At 43.1% G+C, this 21,286-nt stretch overlaps 1 protein-coding gene across 4 annotated transcripts in view; it reads left to right on the top strand.

The window, feature by feature from the left end:
* Positions 1 to 21,286, top strand: part of SBF2 (SET binding factor 2) — a 271,896-nt gene that overhangs the window by 205,865 nt on the left and 44,745 nt on the right. For all 4 annotated transcript variants that reach the window (XM_048486741.1, XM_048486740.1, XM_048486739.1 and 1 more), the window contains 9 exons: positions 465 to 635; positions 6,175 to 6,437; positions 6,724 to 6,896; positions 7,186 to 7,259; positions 8,740 to 8,935; positions 11,259 to 11,386; positions 13,636 to 13,811; positions 20,537 to 20,682; positions 20,773 to 20,971. In XM_048486741.1, the coding sequence (XP_048342698.1) occupies positions 465 to 635; positions 6,175 to 6,437; positions 6,724 to 6,896; positions 7,186 to 7,259; positions 8,740 to 8,935; positions 11,259 to 11,386; positions 13,636 to 13,811; positions 20,537 to 20,682; positions 20,773 to 20,971 (1,526 nt within the window). The remainder of the gene's footprint in view (positions 1 to 464; positions 636 to 6,174; positions 6,438 to 6,723; positions 6,897 to 7,185; positions 7,260 to 8,739; positions 8,936 to 11,258; positions 11,387 to 13,635; positions 13,812 to 20,536; positions 20,683 to 20,772; positions 20,972 to 21,286) is intronic.

The raw sequence follows: 21,286 nt of genomic DNA, 5'->3' as shown, positions 1-21,286 counted from the left end.
AAAGCTGTTTTCAGTACAGTTGTAGATACAAATTTAAGGTTCCAACATTATGCAAAACTAGAGTGTATGTGACAACTAAGCTATGTTTTGCATATTTTAAACTGGGGGAAGGGGTTAGGTACTATCATCCCCTGCTTCTCACTTCTGAGCCTTAACTCCCATGAGCTGTGTCTCATTCTGGAAGAACAAGTCTCAAGAGTGAAGATTCTTTGAGAGACTGTCTTCAGGTATGAATAAGCCATTATTTCATTATTTCATTTCTGCCATCACTCATCAAAATATATGGGAAAGAATTTACCTCTGGATATATATGCACATACATACTTAGGATTGCTTGCTTTAAAAATGACTGAAATTATCAATTTATTAATGGTTTTTAATATTAGTACATTGTTGGTTTTTTTCTCTAGAAAATTATTCTACAGATTAATTTTATATGAAATTCCTATCCATTGTGCTTTCAGAAATTGGCACCAGGAGTCAGTCAGTTTGCTTATACCTGTGTGCAAGATCACCCAATATGGGCTAACCAGCAGTTCTGGGAAACAACATTTTATAGTGAAGTGCAAAATCAAATCCGTTCCCTCTACCTCTCAGCTAAGGAAGACAATCATCCACAACACTTAAAGCAGAAGGTAATGTGTTTTCAACCTACTAAACTAACAAAATGACGTCGAAAAAGTATAAACAAGTAAAAAGTAAAAAACAGTACTAATGTCCAGTTGAAGTAGCACCAACTGGGTAAGGCAGCAGAAGCTTCCAACTAAATTCCATGGACTATCTGAGAAAGCTACACTCTCTTGGTGGCTAAACATCGTTATGTTTCGCGTCACACTGACAGATATGAAGAGAGTTCCACAGACAAAGCACAGTCTCAGAGAAAACCCTGTCTCTGCCAGCCACTCAATTTTTCAGATAGCCGATCACTCAGGAACAAGTGATCTTGTCCCTGAGTTCACTTGTTCTTCAGAAACAAGATTCCAATGAGGATCTGAGATCCCAGGCAAATCTAAATGGGAGCAGATAGTCTTTCAGGTAGCCTGTTGCAGGTCATTTAGGTTTTTATAGGTCAAATCAGTCTTTTTAATTCTGCTTGGAAACAAATTGGAAGCTGGTAAAGTTCTTTGAGTAATGAAAAGCCCTGATAGCTGTATTCTGAACCACTTGAAATTTCCGTATGCTTTTCATAAAAGTGCACTGCAGTAATCTAAGCTGAACCTTACCAAAGCATAAATACCTGTGGCCAGGTTATGCTTTTCCAGGAAAGGTAATGTATTTTACCTTATGCTTTGCCAGGAAAAGCATAGCAGCTGATGAACCAACTGAAGCTGGTTAAAGGTACTTCATAATAGAACGTATTGCGCTAATATATACCTGTGTACATAAGAAGTGGAATAAACCCTACAATTTGGGAGAAACAATTCTGAATCCTGGCTTTCAGTCATGTTGTCACAATTTTTTTCTAATCTATATTAATGTTAAATGTTCCTGTCTCATTGCTGTATCATAGTTGGAAGGAAAAGATAAAAGTAATATGATTCTGTGTGGGCATTTTTCATATTCAAAAAACAAGTTGACCTACCTAATTTAAAAACAAGTTGACCTACCTTCCATAGCATGATTGCCTGTTAGTTGCCCCTAAACATTTTCCCCCTTCTCCAATCATGCTGGTTAGATTTTGCATTGTAGCTTTGCATCCTGACTCCTTTCTTGCAATATCCCTCCCACTTTCTGACTGCGATATAAAGTCTCAGGGACCTCCATTCTTGATTGTCTCTGATGGAGGGAGCATTGACTCTTGAAAGCTTATATCCCCAAAATCTTGTTGGTCTCTAAGGTGCTACTAGACTCAAATCTAGCTCTTCAGTTGTCTCCTGAATCCTTTTTAAAATGTCAAAGGCTGTGCTCATAAATCTTTGGAATTTTTGTCATATTAGTTCTACTAGTAGCAAATAATGAGATCAGAACTTTAAAAAATACTTAACATATTGAAAAGTGTTAAAGAATTAGGGTTATCTTATTTCCAGAATATCTTGTTTGTTTAGAATAGCTATATAAAGACAAGGTGTATTGGTGATGACTTACTTTTAAAAGAGCTGCTCAGGTATGCAAATGGAGGGCTGACAGAAGTACATCCAAGGCACATTGGCAACGATTCACAGTTTTAGAACTCATTGTATTTTGTTGCATAACATACTTTATGACTAGTCTTATTATGATTGATTAGCAACAGCTCTGGAATGCGTTTTTCATGCACCACCAGTTTCTAGCTCTGCTTCAAATCTGACTTTTCCTGTAAAAAAATATTCCCTTCCTTTTAAGCATAAGCATAAGCATTTTATTGTCATTGTGCACGCACAACGAAATTTACAGCAGCATTCTTCGATGCACACAATTTCAGACTCATACATCATCATCCTCCACCCATCCCTACACAGCCCCAAATACATCAATATGAAGCAGCGGAGTTTAGCATAGCCACAGCTCTAGAGTAGAAGCTGTCTCTAAACCTCTTTGTCCTAGTTCTGAGGGCCCTGTATCGTCTGCCAGATGGTAGCAGTTTAAAAAGAGAGTGTGCTGGATGAGACGGGTCCCTCAGAATATTTTGGGCTTTATTTAGGCTTCGGGCATTATAGATTTCTTCCAAGGATAAGAGGGCAGCCGATAATCCTTTGTGCAGTGGTGATCACCCTTTGGAGCGCCTTCCTATTCGCCACTGTGCAACTGGAGAACCATACACAGATGCAGTAGGTTAGGACACTCTCTATAGCACAGCGGTAAAAGGACACCAGGAGTTTTCCATCCAGCTGCTGCTTCCTTAAAAGTCTCAGATAGTGCAGTCTTTGCTGGGCTTTCTTAACCACCGCGGCAGTCTGTACTCCCCAGGTCAAATCCTCTTTAATCATAACGCCCAGAAATTTAAAACTAGCCACCCGCTCCACTTGATCTCCATTTATAGTCAAGGGCTGAATTTCTGAGCTATTCCTTCTATAGTCCACTATAAGCTCCTTTGTCTTGTTAGTGTTAAGAACCAGGTTATTTTCCCTGCACCATGAGAGCAGTCGGTCCACTTCATTCCAATAGGCAGACTCATCCCCTCCAGAGATGAGCCCCACCACCGTTGTGTCATCAGCAAATTTGATAATGGTGTTACTATGATAGACAGGAGTACAATCATATGTATAAAGGGTGAACAGTAAAAGGACTCCAACACACAGCCCTGTGGCGTTCCCATATTTAGAGTAAGAACTGAGGAAACCCGATTTCCCAGTCTAACCCTCTGGGAACGTCCAGACAAGAAGTCCCTAATCCACACACAGATTGAATGTGAGAGGCCAAGATCCACAAGTTTGTCACCAGTCTTTGTGGCGAGAGTGTATTAAATGCGGAACTAAAGTCCGCAAAGAGCATTCGCACATAATTCCCCTGCTGTTCCAGATGCGTCAAAGCTGTGTGGAGGCTAATGGCAATGGCATCCTCCGTAGATCTATTAGTCCGATATGCGAACTGATGTTTATCAAATGTATCTGGAAGGCAAGAACTAATATGCCTATGGACCAGTTTTTCAAAACACTTCATGATGATGGGGGTGAGTGCCACTGGTCTATAATCCTGAAGATTGTCAGCAGGAAATCTCTTTGATAGTGGAACAATGGTGGAAGCTTTCAAACAAGATGGAATGGTGGACTGGGATAAAGATCGATTAAAGATCCCAGTAAAAACACCAGCCAGTTGGTTAGCGCATTCCTTTAACACCCGACCGGGAATACCATCCGGTCCAGCAGCCTTCCTTGGATTCACAGCCCTCAAAACTTGCCTCACCTCATGTTCCTCCACAGTGAGGTGTGAGCTGCAATCACCTAAATTTGATTTCTTAAATCAAAAATACAATTATATGTTTGTTCCATGGTAGCCAAAAACTAACTTGAGAGAAACAAAGGGCAAGTGGGCAACAATATTTATAGAACTGAGCCCTTCAAAACAAAGGAGAACTGTAACAGTAAGGTCGGGACTTTTTATGTCTACATGTTGAAAGTGGCACTGGCTTAAGTACAGGTACAGGAGAGGAAAACAGATCATGTTGGAGTGCTAAGAGAACATGATGATACTTGTAAGAAGAAATAGCCAATGACAAGCTTGTGGGAACATAAATGGTATCTCAGATACAAATCGGGGGAAAAAATCCCTCAGAAACTGATAATCTGAATACACATCCAGTGTGTGTATCTGGTTATTATTATTTCAGAAAAGCACACATTCTAGCCACTTACTGATACATCTGTTTACAGTACACATAAAAACATGACTATGGACATCAGTCCTTTGCCTGAGGCGTCTGAATTTTCAAGCACAAATAAGAAGCTTTCCTACTCTTCTGAATTTCTTTGTAGTCTTATTTCCAGTGCAGAACTGTAAGGCATGTCACTGCTGCAACCTAATTTAGTTCCCATTTAGTGTGGCTTTATGTTCATCCTCTGGTCCTTTGTTCTTTGACTCTTTTGCCCTTCTTCTTAACTTTCACCTTTTAGAACTTTAAAAAAAACCATTTGTACAAATAAAATTAGTAAACTGCACAACTCTGATGAATGCTTTCTGTATTTATGCACCTGTTTTTATATGCCAATAATGCACCTACACATTTTCTGCAGAAATTACAGGGTGTGATATAAGGTGGATTGTGTATGTTGCAGCATATGCCCCATGACTCAGGTGTACTTAGAGTAGGGATTTTGTTCCTCAATTACTTATAGTATAGACATGGCGTAACTGTCTTGTAATGAAATGCGATAGAACATGCCTTCTCAGTAAAATGTACATTTCCTGGCAACCCGATAAAGACTAAAAGAATTGGGCTCTCTGCAGCCTTATAGTCCTGGGGAATATGTTGCTGAGAACATTCTGTGTGGCGTGCGTGCGTGCGTGCGCATGTGTGCCAAGTGTTTGAAAGTTAAAAGTAATATCAACATGTACTACAAAACTGCACAGAAAACCCCAAATAAACAAAACTGGTGCTGCATAGGTCTATAAATCTATAAAAACCAGCCTTCTTGGCACAATTATACTCTTATTATTCATTATTATTCTGACACTGGGTTATTAATTTTTTTAAATAGTTCAATATGTAGATTTGTGGGCTCCCATCTTTCTAGATGAGTAAATATAAGGAAAGGCTATTTTTGTACCCCACATGTAGAACTCTCTCCTCTCATCTATTGGCCTAGTATCCACTTTGCTATTGTTTAAGCAGTTCATAAAAGGAGTTCTATTTTCAGACATTTTCAGCTCCATCCAGTGCTTCCCACCCCCACCCACCCCCCTCAGAGGGCTTTTCTGTGGCGCAGGGAGTCCATTTTTTTTAAAAAAAAAAACCCAAACTTTAAATCTCCCATAAGGGAAAGCAGAGATATGCCATGGAAAACGTGATGTATCTTCAAGGCTTGGTCTGCTGGCACAAGAGGGCTGTATGGGTAGTGGATGCCAACTAAGGTTGGCTCAACCCCTGAGAACACCCCCGCCATGCTGAGGTGACTCTGGAACACCAACTCAGAGCTGGGTGCTATGACCCAGCATTCCAGGGCCCTGTGGTGGCCAGGTGCTAGCAGATTTTCCCCTCTTCCAGGGTATGTTACCTAGGAAGGGCAATCTGCCAGCATAAGCCTGCGCCACTTCCAGAAGGGGATCCCCCCCCTCTTCTGGGTTGGACTGATTGTAACCTTTCAGGGATTTTGATGAATTGAGTCTCTTGCCATTTCTGACCCTCATATTTTTGGTTCTTTCACTGGGTTTTTGATATAGAAGGGAATGTTGCCTGAAGCATGAACCAAAAAACCCAACAACATTGTGGGAGCAATTTTCCTTTTTTGGTTCGTGCTTCAGGCAGCCTTCTCACCTTAGCCACCTTCCCATGCTACCTTCCCAATCTGCAGGAATGTAATGAAATCAGAAGTTGTGTTCAAAAACAGTGTTCTCCAAGGAAGCAGTGGCATGACCAAGATGGTGAGGGGTAAGGAGGAGAAAGATAATGTTCTGTATAACAGAAGCTTGCAGTTCAAACATTCGTTATCTGGATAGCTTATGTGCAATGTCTTCCTCTATTTATTCCTCCACTAGAAACACTTCTTACAAAAAAAGTCACAAATATAATACTGTTTTATCTTTTATTTTCTCCCTTAGGAAAAAAATTCTGACAGCCAAGCACAAGAAAAAACAGCCATGGATTTGGCTGCTGAACAATTGCATCTGTGGCCAACACTTAGTAAAGACACTCAGCAACAGTTGGTACAGAGTGAGGAAAGCATGGTTTTTAGCCAAGCTATTCATTTTGCAAACCTCATGGTTTATCTGTTAGTGCCACTGGACACAAGTAAAAATAAGCTGTTGAGAACCACTGCAGCAGGAGACTGGGAGAGTGGAAGCAACAGCATTGTCACAAATAGGTGTGTAAGCAAAACTTGCATTAAAATAATTAGAATATTAACTCTAGCAGTCATCTAGAAGTCAGCGCAGCTGGGCATGACATACTGGAAATTGAAATAGTTGAATAAATGTATGCCTTTTACAAATACATACTGAGTAAAATAATGTTGTACAAAGCAATAGATATTCTGCACCTGAATAATTTTTTTAGAGTATGTGTCAGTTTTCAAGTTCTTTTTGCATAGAAATGTGTGTCATTTATTTTAAGATAAGCATGAATTTAACTAAATGGAATTTCTTTCCCAGTATTGCTGGAAGTGTTGCGGAGAGCTATGACACTGAAAGTGGATTTGAGGATTCTGAGAACAATGATATTGCCAATGCAGTTGTGCGCTTCATTACCAGATTCATAGACAAGGTTTGTACGGAAAGTGGCGTGACACAGGATCACATCAGAAGTCTTCACTGTATGATACCAGGTACAAAGAACCAGGCTCAACTCTTGAACTCTTTAATTTTTGTTTCTTGTTGCTTTCCTCCCAAAAAAAATTTTGGAAATACCTTTTTTTGCTTTTGTTTGTTTTGTTTATTTTTAGTTGGTAATAAGGGTTTGCAGTTCTAATTTTATTCCATCAGTGTCCACATAGTCACATGATAGCTCTACTCTGAGCTTTCTGGAAGCAATGGTAGATTTTTAGAATGGTAGAATTATTTCAGTTGGTTTTATTCTCCTGTGCTATGCTTATTTATGGTGTTGTTTCTTCCCAGGAATTGTAGCAATGCACATTGAGACCCTGGAGGCAGTCCATCGGGAAAGTAGAAGATTGCCACCAATACAGAAGGCAAATATTTTGAATTATGGTTATTCTGCCAATTTGATAGCTTCAGCTTTCCTTTTTGTAATATAACTGAGATGGCATTTGGAAAACTTAAAAAGAATGGCAAAGAAGTTTGAAATATTTAATAAATAAGTCCCTTGGCTATTGTTTCATGAAATTCCTTGGCCCTTAACATCTGGGCCACCAAACATCTAATGAGACTCGCCATGCCTCCCTCTACCGTGGGGAGGGAGGGATTTTATATTATTGGAATGCTGGATGCCACCCTATATCTTGATTTTAAATTTAAATTTAAACCTTGAGTTTTATATTTGGTAAACGCACTGGGAATTTTATCGCTGCTTTTAAATGTTTATTTACTTACATTGTGTTTTAAATGTTGTACACCGCCCAGAGCCCTTTGGGGATGGGGTGGTATAAAAATAAATAAATAAATAAATAAATAAATATGTACTAGAGAAAATAGCAGCCGAACCCTTGAACAAAATCTAGATATTATTACATGTCCACTGATGACTGACCATCATTCCAAAGTCAAAGGCTGCCTAAGTAGATCATGTTTTCCCTCATATATTTGAGAAGCAGAAACTCTAATTGTTAAAACCTTTCTTCTTTCATAAGAAGAGGGAGCCTTTCGCTGACAGTTATTATTTTTATCCTGTCTGTGGCCCATTCTTCCCACAAAACACGGGGTCACAACTGCTTCTGGGGACATCCCTGATCATGAATCATACTAGCATGTTATGAGTAGTTCTGTAAAAGTTTTAAAACTATTTTTCCATTTTCCATTACAGTTAGTGCACATTCTTTTTCTAGAGGGAGAATTGTGCAGGGGGTGGGGAGGAATTCTATAGACCCCCTGCCATTTTTTTTTTCTGAACAGCACCATCCTTGTGTTGATTGCTCTTGTCCCTGCTAGGAAAAACTTACAGGTGCCTGTATTTTTTTTAACATAGTAGAGATTAAAGCAGGCCAGGAGTAGCTTTCTCTGTGGAAAACAGAAGGGGAAAGTGAAAAATAGTTGAAGACCCCTTTCCCCTACATCATTCTTCACCTAAACAAACAAACAAAAAACTCCTAGCTTCAGTGGCTTCATTTGGCAAAGAAATCCTTTTAAGAGGATAATGGAATTATATGTAACGTGCATACCTTATAGACCTCTCTTGAGTTTTGGTGTGATGCGTAGGCAGGAATCACTTCTGTGTAAATAAGCTACTCTTTTATTTAAAATCTTGCTGCTAAAATTGCACTGGAAAGACTAAACCTGCTGTGGGATACTGTGCCTGCAAAAAGAGAGGAAAATGTCAACTTATTGCACAGTCCTTTTTTCAAAAACAATCTGATAACAAAATAAGCCAATTTATAATAGAATTTGTCTTCTACAAATGTATATTGCAGTAATTCCAATCAAAACATTGCAGTTTGACACCTGTAGCATGCAACATGTTTTTGCTTTTTAAAAAAATCTTGTCTTTGGGCTCAGCCCAAGATTCTACGGCCTGCTTTGCTACCTGGGGAAGAGTTTGTGTGTGAAGGTCTCCGTGTGCTCCTGGATCCTGATGGCAGAGAGGAAGCAACTGGAGGATTGCTTGGAGGCCCTCACATTCTCCCTGCAGAAGGAGCTTTATTCCTTACTACATACAGAGTTATATTTAAAGGCTCACCTCATGATCAGCTAGGTATCGTCTCTGTTGTGCATGTCAAAATGTCTACTCCATAATGCATTTAACGCTAAAATCAAGTTGGCAGTTTATTTAGGGTGCTTCAAAAATACATTCCAGGATCCTGATACAAACTATTTTAGTATTTCGATCAGTGTAATTTTTAACAAACCCATAGTTAGTTAAATCCTATACTGTTCTCATTATATTCATAACATGGTAAGATTAATAGGAGGTTATATTCAACTCTTTGTGACCCATTCATGTGTTTATATTTCATTTTCTCAAGATGTGCCCCTTATCCTAGACTAGAGTATGTACTATAAAGCCTTTTTCATGTAACATTCCATGGAGATTAAATGTATATCTCCAAATACACATGCTTATTTGAAATGTGTAAAGTTCCTATGTACATAAATATATATGTGTAGTCACCTCTCTGTTTAATTGGAACCTTGAAAAAACAGGATTTCTGACCATTGAAGAAGAGACCTTGCATACCCACTTTTGTATGCCTTGGGACATTTATACACCTTGAAGCAAATTAATACAAATAAGGGGTACAGCTTGCCACCATGGTGCCACCTTCCCCTTTGTTCAGTCTCTTTGTGTGTTGTGTGAAAAAGACTTTAAACATAATTAATTTGTGATTCAAGTGATCATAGTTATTGATCAGCAACAATGTTCACGATTTCAAAGATTGTGAAATGGACAACTGAGCCAATGGATGCTATTCATGGTGCTTATCCTTCACTCTGTCTCTGATATTTCACTTGCTAATGTGATTCAGGGATAACCAAAATCAATTGTTTGATTAAAACACTTTTATGATGTAGTCCTAAAGAAAGGGATTAATCTTTTTTGCATGCACAAAATTAAGGATTCCTAATTACATGACAAGGAAATTGATGTTTAAAAACTAAGAATGCCAGTGTTCATTATTCTTGGTAGAATTTGTAGCAGTTACAGGTTCCAAATTACTTTCATATGCTGAACTATTTATGTGACATATGTATGGCAAAGTTTAAATAGTTTGCTAAGAGCATGAAGTGCATACCCAGTTAAAGAGTAATAAGTGAGCTAGTGGAGCAACAATTGATTGTGACACAAAGGAAAGAATTTAAACCTAGATAGTCTATCATTTCTGAAAAAAAGCTGAGATTAATAAAAGTAGAATAACTCGAAATGTCATGGGAACTATTGATGTTAAGAATAATTTATTTTTGGCGTATATAAAATTAACCATCGATGCGTGATCTAATATCACTTTTATTCATGCCTTGAAAATTATAACTGTAACTGTAGCCTTGTAGGTTTCAGTAAAGGATGTATTCCAGTTTTTTCTTTATGCTGTGGAAATAGCTATTGAAGTGAAAGTGATGCATCAAATATTTTCTTCTTTCTTCAGTACACTGACATTTAACATAACATGTTCGGGTTTTATGTTCATAATGGTGATTTGATCCTATGGTTTATTGTGCCAGCAAATTTGCACTAGAATGGGGGACAGCAACCTCTTTATCTTTAACAAATAATAAATTTAAAATTACACTGGCCTTGAAGAACTGTTATTTGAGCATCTGCATTCCACAGCACAATCAGAATAGCAAATGGATATACCATCTGGGGAAGGTATCAAATTTTCCTGCATAAAAAATGGCATACATACAACACTGAAAATGTTATCCCTGCAACAGAGGTACAACTTTAAGAGGAATTTAAATTAGTATTTATATGTTTTAAGAACTATTTATGTGGGAAAGACTTTTCAAATTTTTGATTAATAGATGGATAATAATTACAATCTTGTTACTATGAGCCTTCAAAGTATAACTGAACTATTTTTCTAAATTCATCTTTTTTCACAAAGATAGCCAAGTTGCTCAAATTTCTGAATTAAGCTTGCAGTTCTGTTTGCACTTGGAAGTACTCCCCACAGAATTCAGTTTATTTTACTTCCTAGTAAGGATGCATGGAACTAGGATGTTTATCTGAAAACTGGAAATTATGTGAGCTAAAAAATACGGTATATTGTAACATTTGGTGATAAAATTAATTCTACATTTTCTATATAAATGAATAATTTCTCTGAAATGTTTCTAACAGAACCATTAAATAAGGTAGCAATATGAGTTTGGTTCTGATATGTTCTTTAAAATATTTATCCTGCAATGAGTTCAGTATTTTAATTGATCTAATAACTTTTGTAATGATTTTGGTTTCATTTCATTACCTTGTATTTGTGTAAGAATGATCACACACATGCTATATATACAGCATGTGAATGATGAACAAATTCAATTTCTTGACCCATGATGCAATGCTCATCTGATATTTGTAGTGGGAGAACAGACAGTTATTCGGAGCTTCCCCATTGCCTCAATAACTAAGGAAAAGAAAATTACCATTCAGAATCAGCTTCAACAGAGTATGCAGGAAGGGCTACAAGTCACCTCAGCTTCCTTTCAGGTAAAATATAGTTCTATTGAAACTTTGTAGGGCAATCTTTTAAAGAGTAACCCAGATTATTTCCTCATGCAAAGTCAATAGGAACAGCCTGGATGTTCACAAATGATTGGGGAGGATCTGCCGAGTCAAATATGCAAGCAGTTTATTCCACCTGATTGCCATTCCAGATAAAGGCCAGAATTAAAAACGGAGGTTGGCTCATTTAAATTCCATAGATTTTAATATGCTTAAGTGCTCTTATCATACTGTATTTAGTTGTGTACTGGATTGTGGCCAGAGTAAGAAAAGAAAGTTAAATAAAAAGTAACACAACTGCAAAATAAGGTATATTTCTCCAATGAGGCAGGAGGACATCTTGATTGTGTGATTCCCATCCCTTCTCTCAGGGAGGCAGGATCTATTTTTTCACCTCCTGTCTCCTTGTGATGAGGATTGCCCAACTTCCAGTTTCTTTCCTGCCTTAGATAGGGAGAGCGCATTAGCCATAGGCGCCTATTGTTTACTTATTTTTTATTACTACACACTCTCTTCTTAAAATTCTTACCTTACCTTATCCTTCCAAATCTTATTGTCTTAGGCCGTTTCCGCACGGCCGTCGAGGTGCCTCCACGCCGGCAAGAATTCTGCCGGCGTGGAGGCGGAGGCCGTTTGCATGCAAGCATGCAGATGGCCTCTGGAGAGGACGGCAGGCGGCAGGCAGCTCCGCTTTATGGGACTGTCGCCTCTTCCCCCCTTTTCATTACCCCGTCCCGCTCACCTTGTCCTCCACGTTGCGTGCGGCCTGCTGGCCGTGGAAATCGCCACACGCTGCCCTCCCAGGCCTCCAGGGGTCCGAGGAGGACATGCGTGGGCGGGGGCTTCGACAGCCAGCAGGCCCGGCGGCCCGGGGACAAGGTGAAAGTGAAAGACGGGGACGGGAAACAGCGTGGTTCCCGGCGGTGCTAATTGCGCGGCGACCGCGCCGCCAGGAGGCTGCGACGCTGTCTCAGGGAAAAGGGCAACCCTTTAAAGGGTTGTTTTTCAGGGCGGCCTGATCGCCTGGCCTCTGGGAGAGGAGCGCCGCCTGTGGGCAATGGCTCCACAGGGAATGACGGCGCTTGGTATCCCGTCCCCAGGGCGCCATTCCCAAAGAGGCCGTCGACGAGCTTGGCCTTAGTGTCTTTCTTCCCCTTCTCCAAGCCTCAGTTTAGTGTTAGGAGAAGTGACTGCGTGTGCTTCATTTTTGACATCAAAACTGCTCTGCAAAATGGCACATACAGAGGAGATAGATCCCTTTCCAAAGGAGAGCTGCGAGCCCCCCTGACTGCCACCAAAAATGACACTGGGGCAAGGACATTCATGCTCGCCAAGGATCTAGTTTTCTGGGATACCCTGAGATTGAGACAAAGGGGAGGCACAGCACCAAACAACGCCTTGTCCCCCCCAGATAATGAGCCTTGCTGCCGCCATTTTCTGGCAGGCTCTAGTGGTCCCATGGCTATTCCTCAGACTGATGGATTTTGTTTTAATATAAATAATGAATGGGAGTGTGTGTGGAATTGTGGTTGTTAAAGGAAGTTAAACGTGAACTGATGTATGAATTCTGTCTATTGTTCACTTCTTATGCCCAGTTTTAATTTATTTTTCTGTGTAATTCCAAGCCAGTATATATGACAGTATATGCTTCTTCCCTTATTGTGAAGTATGTTAGTTGCTAGATATAAAAATAGATCTGATGAGAAGGTGAGGACCATGTGATAACTGCTGCTGTCCCAAAGGTACAGATGGCTTGCAAATGAATGGCAAACCATGCTACATACGATTGCATTTTTAATTAAGAAAGAGCATTTCCAAGGACTGTCTCATAGGGAAAAAAATTTCAGTTTCTCTAAATATATTGTTCACCCTCCCACATACTCACATTTTTCTATGGTACCTTCTCATCCAAAGCATTTCTAGAAGCAAATAGACTAATGGACAGACTTACAAATAAGTGTGACAATATTACAAATGGCAATTTGTCCCTTGTGTAGTTAATTTGTCAGTTACAGCACAAAGGTGACAGTGATTACTATCAATTACATTTTGTTCAACATAGCATGAATGTCTGTTAAAATTTTAGTGCTTCATTTAAAAGCAAACAATAAAGTGTTCATTATTTTTAATGTATAATATTCCATGAACCTAATTTTAAAAGTTTATTTCCACTTCAATGCCTACTTCTTTATCTTATGTTTTTCTTTTAATGTATTGCATCTTTTCTTACATAGCTGATTAAGGTAGCTTTTGATGAAGAAGTGAGCCCTGAAGGTGTAGAGATGTTTAAGAAACAGCTAATGAAGTTTCGCTACCCCCAGTCCATCTTTAGCACTTTTGCTTTTGCAGCTGGTCAAACTGCACCTCAGATAATTTTACCAAAGCAAAAGGAAAAGAACACTTCCTTTCGGTAAGAAATTGTCTTTCATTTTTATAAGTTTCTTATTTGTTATAAATATTGTTTCATGTGTATAGTCACATAGACTTGCACAATTTTAAGTACTTCAAGGATTGCCTGGTGGCAGGATATTTAAAAGGTTTATGTGTCATGCCCATGCCATGATTAACCAAGGAAGGAGTCCAGAAGCTACCAAGGGGCAATGCCTCTTGAGAAATACACAAAGCACCCCCTCTACAATCTCAATTTCCCTTTAAAAATCTCTGCCATTTTCTTGATAGGGATGGACAGGAAAATATGCAAGCAGTTTATTCCACCTGCTTGCCATTCCAGAGATGGCAGTGAGGAAGCTATAATAGGACTCTGGAGCTGATTCCTGAATCAGTTACCCCCTTATTAACTGAGTTTATTCTTATCTGGTTCTTATCTTTTTTTGTTGGTTTCCTCTTTCCGTTGAGGTTACAGAGAATAAATGAGAGCACTAATTAGAAAGTTAGAGTGAAAAGTATACTGTTTTAGACTCCTCTCCCTACTCCCATTTGCATAGTAAACTTTTTTTAGGCTTAGGTTAGACCAGGGGTCAGCAACCTTTACCACCCAAAGAGCCATTTGGACCCTTTTTCCACGGCCCCGAAGATCTACTGAGCCGGAGAGGCGGCTTCCACACGGAGCCACCTCCAGTTTGGCCCCTCCACTCACCTTTCCTAGAGGGACACGCCCATGCTAACCTCCGACCTGCGGAGCCGCAGTATAAGGCTGAAAGAGCCGCATGCGGCTCTGGAGCCGCTGGTTGCAGACCCCTGGGTTAGACCGTAGAAAGGGCAGGAACATGGAGGGGAAAACCTGTGAAAATTTCTGTGAAAATTTCTTGTGAAAATTTCTGTGAAAATTTCAAAGCAATCGGTCCAGTAGTTTTGGAGATTACCTGTCAGCAGAAAAACGCACTGATAGATTTATATATATATAGATGAGCGGTCTTAGCTGTGGGGAAACAGAAGCAACTGTCCTGGGCCCTGTGTTGTGGAAAGAGAGAGAGCTTCTGAGCTGCCCTGTTTGGGATCTCCTTGCTGCTGTCAGCCTGTTACAGTGGGCAAGGATGGTAAAGGACTCACAGTGACAGGCAATCATCAGTAGATGGTTGGTGGGGCCCTGCACCCCAATCACGTAGCTCATGTTGACTAATTGCCTTCCAGGCAGTGCCAGCAGGAGCAATGACCTGAAGGTGATGCTGCAGGGGCTGTACCATACCCTGCTCCCAATGATTCTGGAGCCCCATCTGTGAGGTTTACCCGTGGCCTCAGAATTCCCAAGACCTCTTCTGCTTTAAAAAGAATGGAAGTCCTTGTAGAATCTAATGTGACATTAGACTCTACAATGAAGGTGGGCAAGCAGTACTTATGCTCGCCCCCTTCTGACCTATCCCGAGGAATGTGGGCTGTGGGGTTCAGGTATTCCCTGCTTCGTCCTTGGTGTTGATTAATGCCAGGTCCATTAATAATAAGACCGCAACGCTCCGGGATTTTCTTGGGGCTAAGCAGATGGATCTGGCATGTATCACCAAAACCTGGGTGCATGATGGGGAGACAGTCGCCTTTAGTGAAGTCTCACCTCCAGGTTTCGCGTATGTCCATCAATCTCGAACTCAGGGCCGGGGTGTGTGTGTGTGTGTGTGGCGATGCTCATTTGGGATTTGATCCCCTTCAGGGCTATCCCATTCCCAAGGATCACTGGCATGGAGTGTGCTTGAGTGGTTGTCCCAGGAGAGGTTGGCCATCTTCCTGGTGTACTGGTCGCCTAGCGCACCAGGGGACAGCCTGCCGCAGCTGCTAGAGGCGGTGGCTGACTGGGTGACTTCAACTAGGTGGCTGACTGGGTGACTTATTGTCCTGGGTGACTTCAACGTCCATGTCCAGGGGTCGGGAACCTTTTAGACTCAAAGAGCCATTTGGGCCCATTTTCCCCGGAAAAGAAAATTCATGGAGCCGCACCCTGGGGGGGGGATTCCGCTTTCTTCTCTTCCCCCCCCCCGCCTCTGTGGGGGGGCGGACGGAGGCGCGGCGGCCGCTTTCTTCTCTGGGGGGGCGGCGGCGCAGCGGCCGCTTTCTTCTATCCCCCCCGCCTCTGCAGGGGGGCAGACGGCGGCCTGGCGGTGGCCAACGCTGTTTTCTTCTTTCCCCAACCGCCTCTGTGGGGGGGGGGCGGTGGTGCGGCGGCCGCTTTCTTCTGTCCGCGGGGGAGGGTGGCGGCGCGGAGGCCGCTTTTTTCTCTGGGGGGGAGGCGGCGCGGAGGCCGCTTTGTACTCTCCCCCCCAGGGGGACGGCGGCGCAGAGGCTGCTTTCTTCTCTGGGGGGACAGTGGCGCGGAGGCCGCTTTCTTCTCTCCCCCCTGGGGGGGCGGCGGTGGCGCGGAGGCCACTTTCTTCTCCCTCCCGGGGGGACGGCGGTGCAGAGGCCGCTTTTTTCTCTTCCCCCCTGGGGGGGGCGGCGGCGGCGCGGAGGCCGCTTTCTTCTCCCTGGGGGGGGCGGTGCAGAGGCCACCTCTTGGGTGGTCTCTTCTTCTTGGGTTGTCTCTGCAATTGGGGTGAAATAATCCTCCCCCTGCTCTTGCTCTGTTTCTGTTGGTTGTTTCGACTTCGGGCCGGTTTCACTTTCACCGGCCCGGACAGCTGTTGCGGCTGCTGCTTCTGCTCCCCCTCCTTCTCCTTTTTTCGACTTCTGATAAGCGAAACCCATCAAAAAATCCCCTGCGTTGCCAACTCCAGGGCTGAGCTGGGGGATTCTGGACTGTTTCGGGGATTTTTGGGTGAACAGCTGGTGCTGGCTTTTTTCTCTTCCCCCCCCCGGGGGGGGGCGGCGGTGGAGCGGAGGCCGCCTTTTTCTCTTCCCCCCTGGGGGGGGGCGGCGCGCAGGCCGCTTTTTTCTCTTCCCCCCTGGGGGGCGGTGGCGGCGCGGAGGCCGCTTTCTTCTCCCTCCCGGGGGGGGACGGCGGTGCAGAGGCCGCTTTCTTCTCTTCCCCCCTGGGGGGGGCGGCGGCGGCGCGGAGGCCGCTTTCTTCTCTCTCCCCCGGGGGGCAGGAGCACGGAGGCCGCTTTTTTCTCTTCCCGGGGGGGCGGCGGCGCGGAGCCGCTTTCTTCTCTCCCGGGGGGGGTGGCGGCGGCGCGGAGGCCGCTTTCTTCTCTGGGGGGGCGGCGGCCGCCGCTTTCTTCTCTCCCCCCGGTCGGGACGGCGGCACGGCGGCAGTCTCTGCTCGGGGGAAGGGGGCGGAATCCCACGCTGCCCAGGAAGGGGCGTGGAGCCGCACCACAGGCTCTAAAGAGCCGTTTGTGGCTCGCGAGCCGCAGGTTCCCGACCCCTGTCCATGTCGATACCACTTCATGTTCAGTGGCTGTGGGCCTAGTGTCATCCATGGCAACGCTAGGCCTCTCATTAAATTCTGGCGTCACTCATGAGGCTGATCACACTTTGGATTTGGTCTTTAGGTCAGGAGTTGATATGGTTGTATCCTCTGTCGACAGAGTGCCATGGTCTGACCATTTTGCCCTAGAGATCCAGGTGGATGTGCCATGCCTCCCCTGTCTAGGTGACGGACTGATTTATGTCTGCCCGCAGAGACTTATGGAGCCTATTGGATTCCTGAATGCTCTGTGGGATCCTGAGCCCCTCAATGAGCAGGTAGGGGACTGGAATTACAGGCTCTCTGATGCCATCAAGGTAATTGCTCCCCGGTGTCCTCTGCATCCTGTGTATGGCGGGCTCTCTGGTATACCGAGGAGCTGCGCATAATGAAACGGGAACTCAGATGGCTAGAGCGAGTGTGGAGGAAGTCTCATGGCAAGACCGCGTGAACAACTTATAGGACATTTATGAAGGCCTATCAGTTGGCGATGAAGAGGGCAGAGAGGGAGCATTTCTTGTCCTCTCTCGTGTCTGCTAGCTCTCGCCCAGCACAATTATTCCGGATTATTCGGTCACTCACCTCATTGACTGAGGGGACCACAAATACCCAATTGGCTATTGGCTGTGAGGCATTTATGAACTTTTTTGCAGATAAAGTCATGTCGCTCCACCGGAACCTTCTGGCCACTTTTGATACAGTTAGTGAACTCGAGGCTCCATTGTCATCTTCTGGTTCTTGTATGGACTGGTTTTCCCTGCTCGATGAGTCCAATGTTGACAGAGTCCTGGCTGCTGTTAGACCTACTACCTATCCTCTGGATCCGTGCTCTTCCTGGCTAATAAAAGCATGCCAGGAGGAGTTGCGACCCCACCTGTTGAATATCACCAATGGCTTCCTCAAGCAAGGAGTGTTTCCGGGTGGGTTGAAGGAGGTGGTGGTCCGCCCACTCTTGAAAAGACCATCCTTAGATCCTAGTGATCTGACCAATTACCGCCCCATCTCAAATCTTTTGTTTATGGGGAAAGTAATTGAGAGAGTGGTGTTGGAGCAGCTTCAGGGCTTTCTAGAGGACACATCGGCACTCGATCCCTTCCAGCGTGGCTTCCATACTGGGCATGGGACAGAGACCATCCTCGTCACTATCACAGATATGCTCTGCATCCAGTTTGACCAGGGCGGATCGGTGCTGCTAGTGTTGCTCGATCTTACTGCAGCATTTGATGTGGTCGACCACAACCTTTTGATCCTCCGCCTGGCTGCTTCTGGGGTGCGGGGCACTGTTCTTCAGTGGATTGCCTCGTTTCTCCAACATAGGTGTCAGCAGGTGTGGTGTGGGGACCCCCTACCTCTCCCAAACTGACCTGGCCACTGTGATCCATGCGACGGTCACATTGAGACTAGACTACTGTAACTTCCTCTATGCAGGCCTTCCCTTGAGACTGACCTGGAGGGTGAAACTGGTCCAGAATGCGGTGGCCCGGGTGCTTACAGGGGTTTCTTTTCAAGACCATATTACCTCCTTATTGCGCCGTCTGCACTGACTCCCGGTGGAATTCCAGGTCATCTTCAAGGTGATGGTACTGACCTTTAAGGCCCTTCGCGGCTTGGGGCCCTCATACTTGCGGGGCCATTTTACCCCATATGTCCCAAATAGGCCACTGCGTTCTGCATCGACAGAGTTACTGGAAGTCCCTTTGGGGATGAGGCGGTCTACAAAATCCAAATTGATGATGATGATGATGATGATGATGATGATGATGATGATGATGATGATGATGATTAGAATAAGATAATTACATTAACTAATCAGTAGTTTCCCCAAAATAAAATAAGCAAATTACCCTTCCCTAGGTTGCTGCTAGTCAGTGACATACCACTAATGGGGGCATGGGGTATCTCATGTCCCTGGGCGCATGCAATTTGATCACTTGGGGGGGCACCGGACACCAGTCAGTGGCTCCCCCCGTGTTGCTCAGGTGGGCGCCACAGCCACAGGCTGGCTCCTGAACTCCCAACCTCCCTGCTGACGGAGGCCGGCTATGACTGTGGTGCCCGTCTGAGCTGCCTGCTGCTGAGCTGTGGCTGCAGGCCAGCTCCTGCCAGGGAGGCAGGAGCCGGCCTCAGGTGCCTGCTTGAGATTTGAGCTGCAGCCACAGGCCGGCTCTCCAATAAGCGGCTCAGGGGGGTGGGGGGCTCTGCAGGCTGAAGGAGCAGCCTGGTGGGGCCAGAGTGAGGGACAGCCCGCAACAGGCTCCTGGCCCAGCTGCTCTGCCCCACTGGGTATGCCTCAGCCAGACCCCGCCAGGCTTATCTTTCAGCCGGTGGAGCCTCCGCTGCTGGAGCAGCTACCTGCTATGGTAAGTGGGGCGAAGGAGGTGCAGGGGGCCCCTGGAGCAGGTGTTGCGCCAGGCGCCATTTCCCCCTGGTATGCCTCTGCTGTTAGTATGCTATGTTGCAGGTTTGAAAACTGTATTAACTTCACGGATGTTAAAGGCCATGTTTTCAGTGCCTCTTCAAAGATGTTAAAGGCCATTTTTCTTAGCATTTATATAGAAGTGAAATGTTGACCTTTTTAATCATTTGTTCGTCATTTTCGTCATTTTATATTTTATACTTTATGAGTGATCTATATAATTATAGTGTTTTAAACCTGTCATACATCACCCTGAGCCCAATGCTGTTGGGTTAGGACAAGATATAAATCAAATAATAATCAAACATAATAATAATTTAAAAGGTAATAAATTACTTGTAAAACATGAAAGTCCCTAAAGAAAGCATCCATAGCTTTATGAACTGAAATGAATAAATGATGATGTGCTCTCGTACTACATTGTTTTTGACTCCTAACATTATCTTTCTTCTATTTCCCATTTTCCTTAAATACTGTATAAGCTTTATGAGAAGAAATTAATGATGACACAAATTTATTTTTACATTCTTGTCATTTATCTAATGGCTTAAAAGCTTCTTTGTTACCTCACACAGGGTTGAATGAAATATTTTTACAAACAGTTGTGAAGTTGTGGTTTTATGTTAATGAAATGCAAAAAATGTTCTGTTGGATGATGCTTGATTGAATAGATTGGCCCTCTTTGTTTCAAATAGAATATCCATAGTCACTGTAGAATTCAGGACTTAGACTAGTCCATTGGAACCTGGCATAGTTAATTACATTTATTGATTTAATTTATGTTTATCGGTTTTGCTGTTGCAAGTTGATCTATGTTAACTCTGTCACCATAACATTCTGGATAGAGGCCTGAAAGCATACCCTGTAATCTATGTGAAAATTAAGATAACATTAATTATAATTATGTTGGCTTTGTTTTGAATTGTAGCACACTTTCAAAGACAATTGTAAAAGGAGCTAAACGTGCAGGGAAAATGACAATTGGTCGACAGTACTTGCTAAAGAAGAAGACAGGGACAATTGTAGAAGAAAGGGCGAATCGTCCTGGGTGCAATGAGGAGGATGATATCTCAGGTAAGAAGGCATTATCTCAATATCACTACAGTGAACTTTCTTCAATGATGGAATTACTAATATTAAATTAGCAAAATATTGCCACTTTAGTTTCAGATGACAGTGAAATGCACACCAGTGGTACTTTGAAGGCATCAGAGAAATCAACGATGGAGCAGCTAGTAGAGAGAGCTTGTTTCAGAGATTACCAGCGTTTGGGATTGGGGACCATCAGCAATAGCTCTTCTCGTTCAAAAACAGAGTACTTCCGAATAACGGCATTGAATAGGATGTATTCTCTTTGTAGAAGGTGAGCAAATGAACTGCCATTATTATTTTTAAATTAAGTCATATGGTACGCTGTTTATCATCTACTGTTTTATTTTATTTTATTATTTTATTATTATTATTATTATTATATTTGTAAACCGCCCCATCCCCTAAGGGCTCTGGGTGGTGGACAACAAACATTATAAACAATATAGCAATGACAATCACATTTAAAATCAATAAACATATAAATTACATAAAATTACAGCGTTCCGTATAAGTCATATGACGTCCAGATTAAAACTATCAATAAATAAAAGACCCCTCCCGGAGAGGGGGCGGTATAGATGTTGTA

The sequence above is a fragment of the Sphaerodactylus townsendi genome, linkage group LG02 (genome assembly GCF_021028975.2).
Source record: "Sphaerodactylus townsendi isolate TG3544 linkage group LG02, MPM_Stown_v2.3, whole genome shotgun sequence".
Taxonomy (NCBI): domain Eukaryota; kingdom Metazoa; phylum Chordata; class Lepidosauria; order Squamata; family Sphaerodactylidae; genus Sphaerodactylus; species Sphaerodactylus townsendi.
Note: the sequence above shows the minus strand (reverse complement) of the source record. Positions and strands in the feature narration are given on the sequence as shown.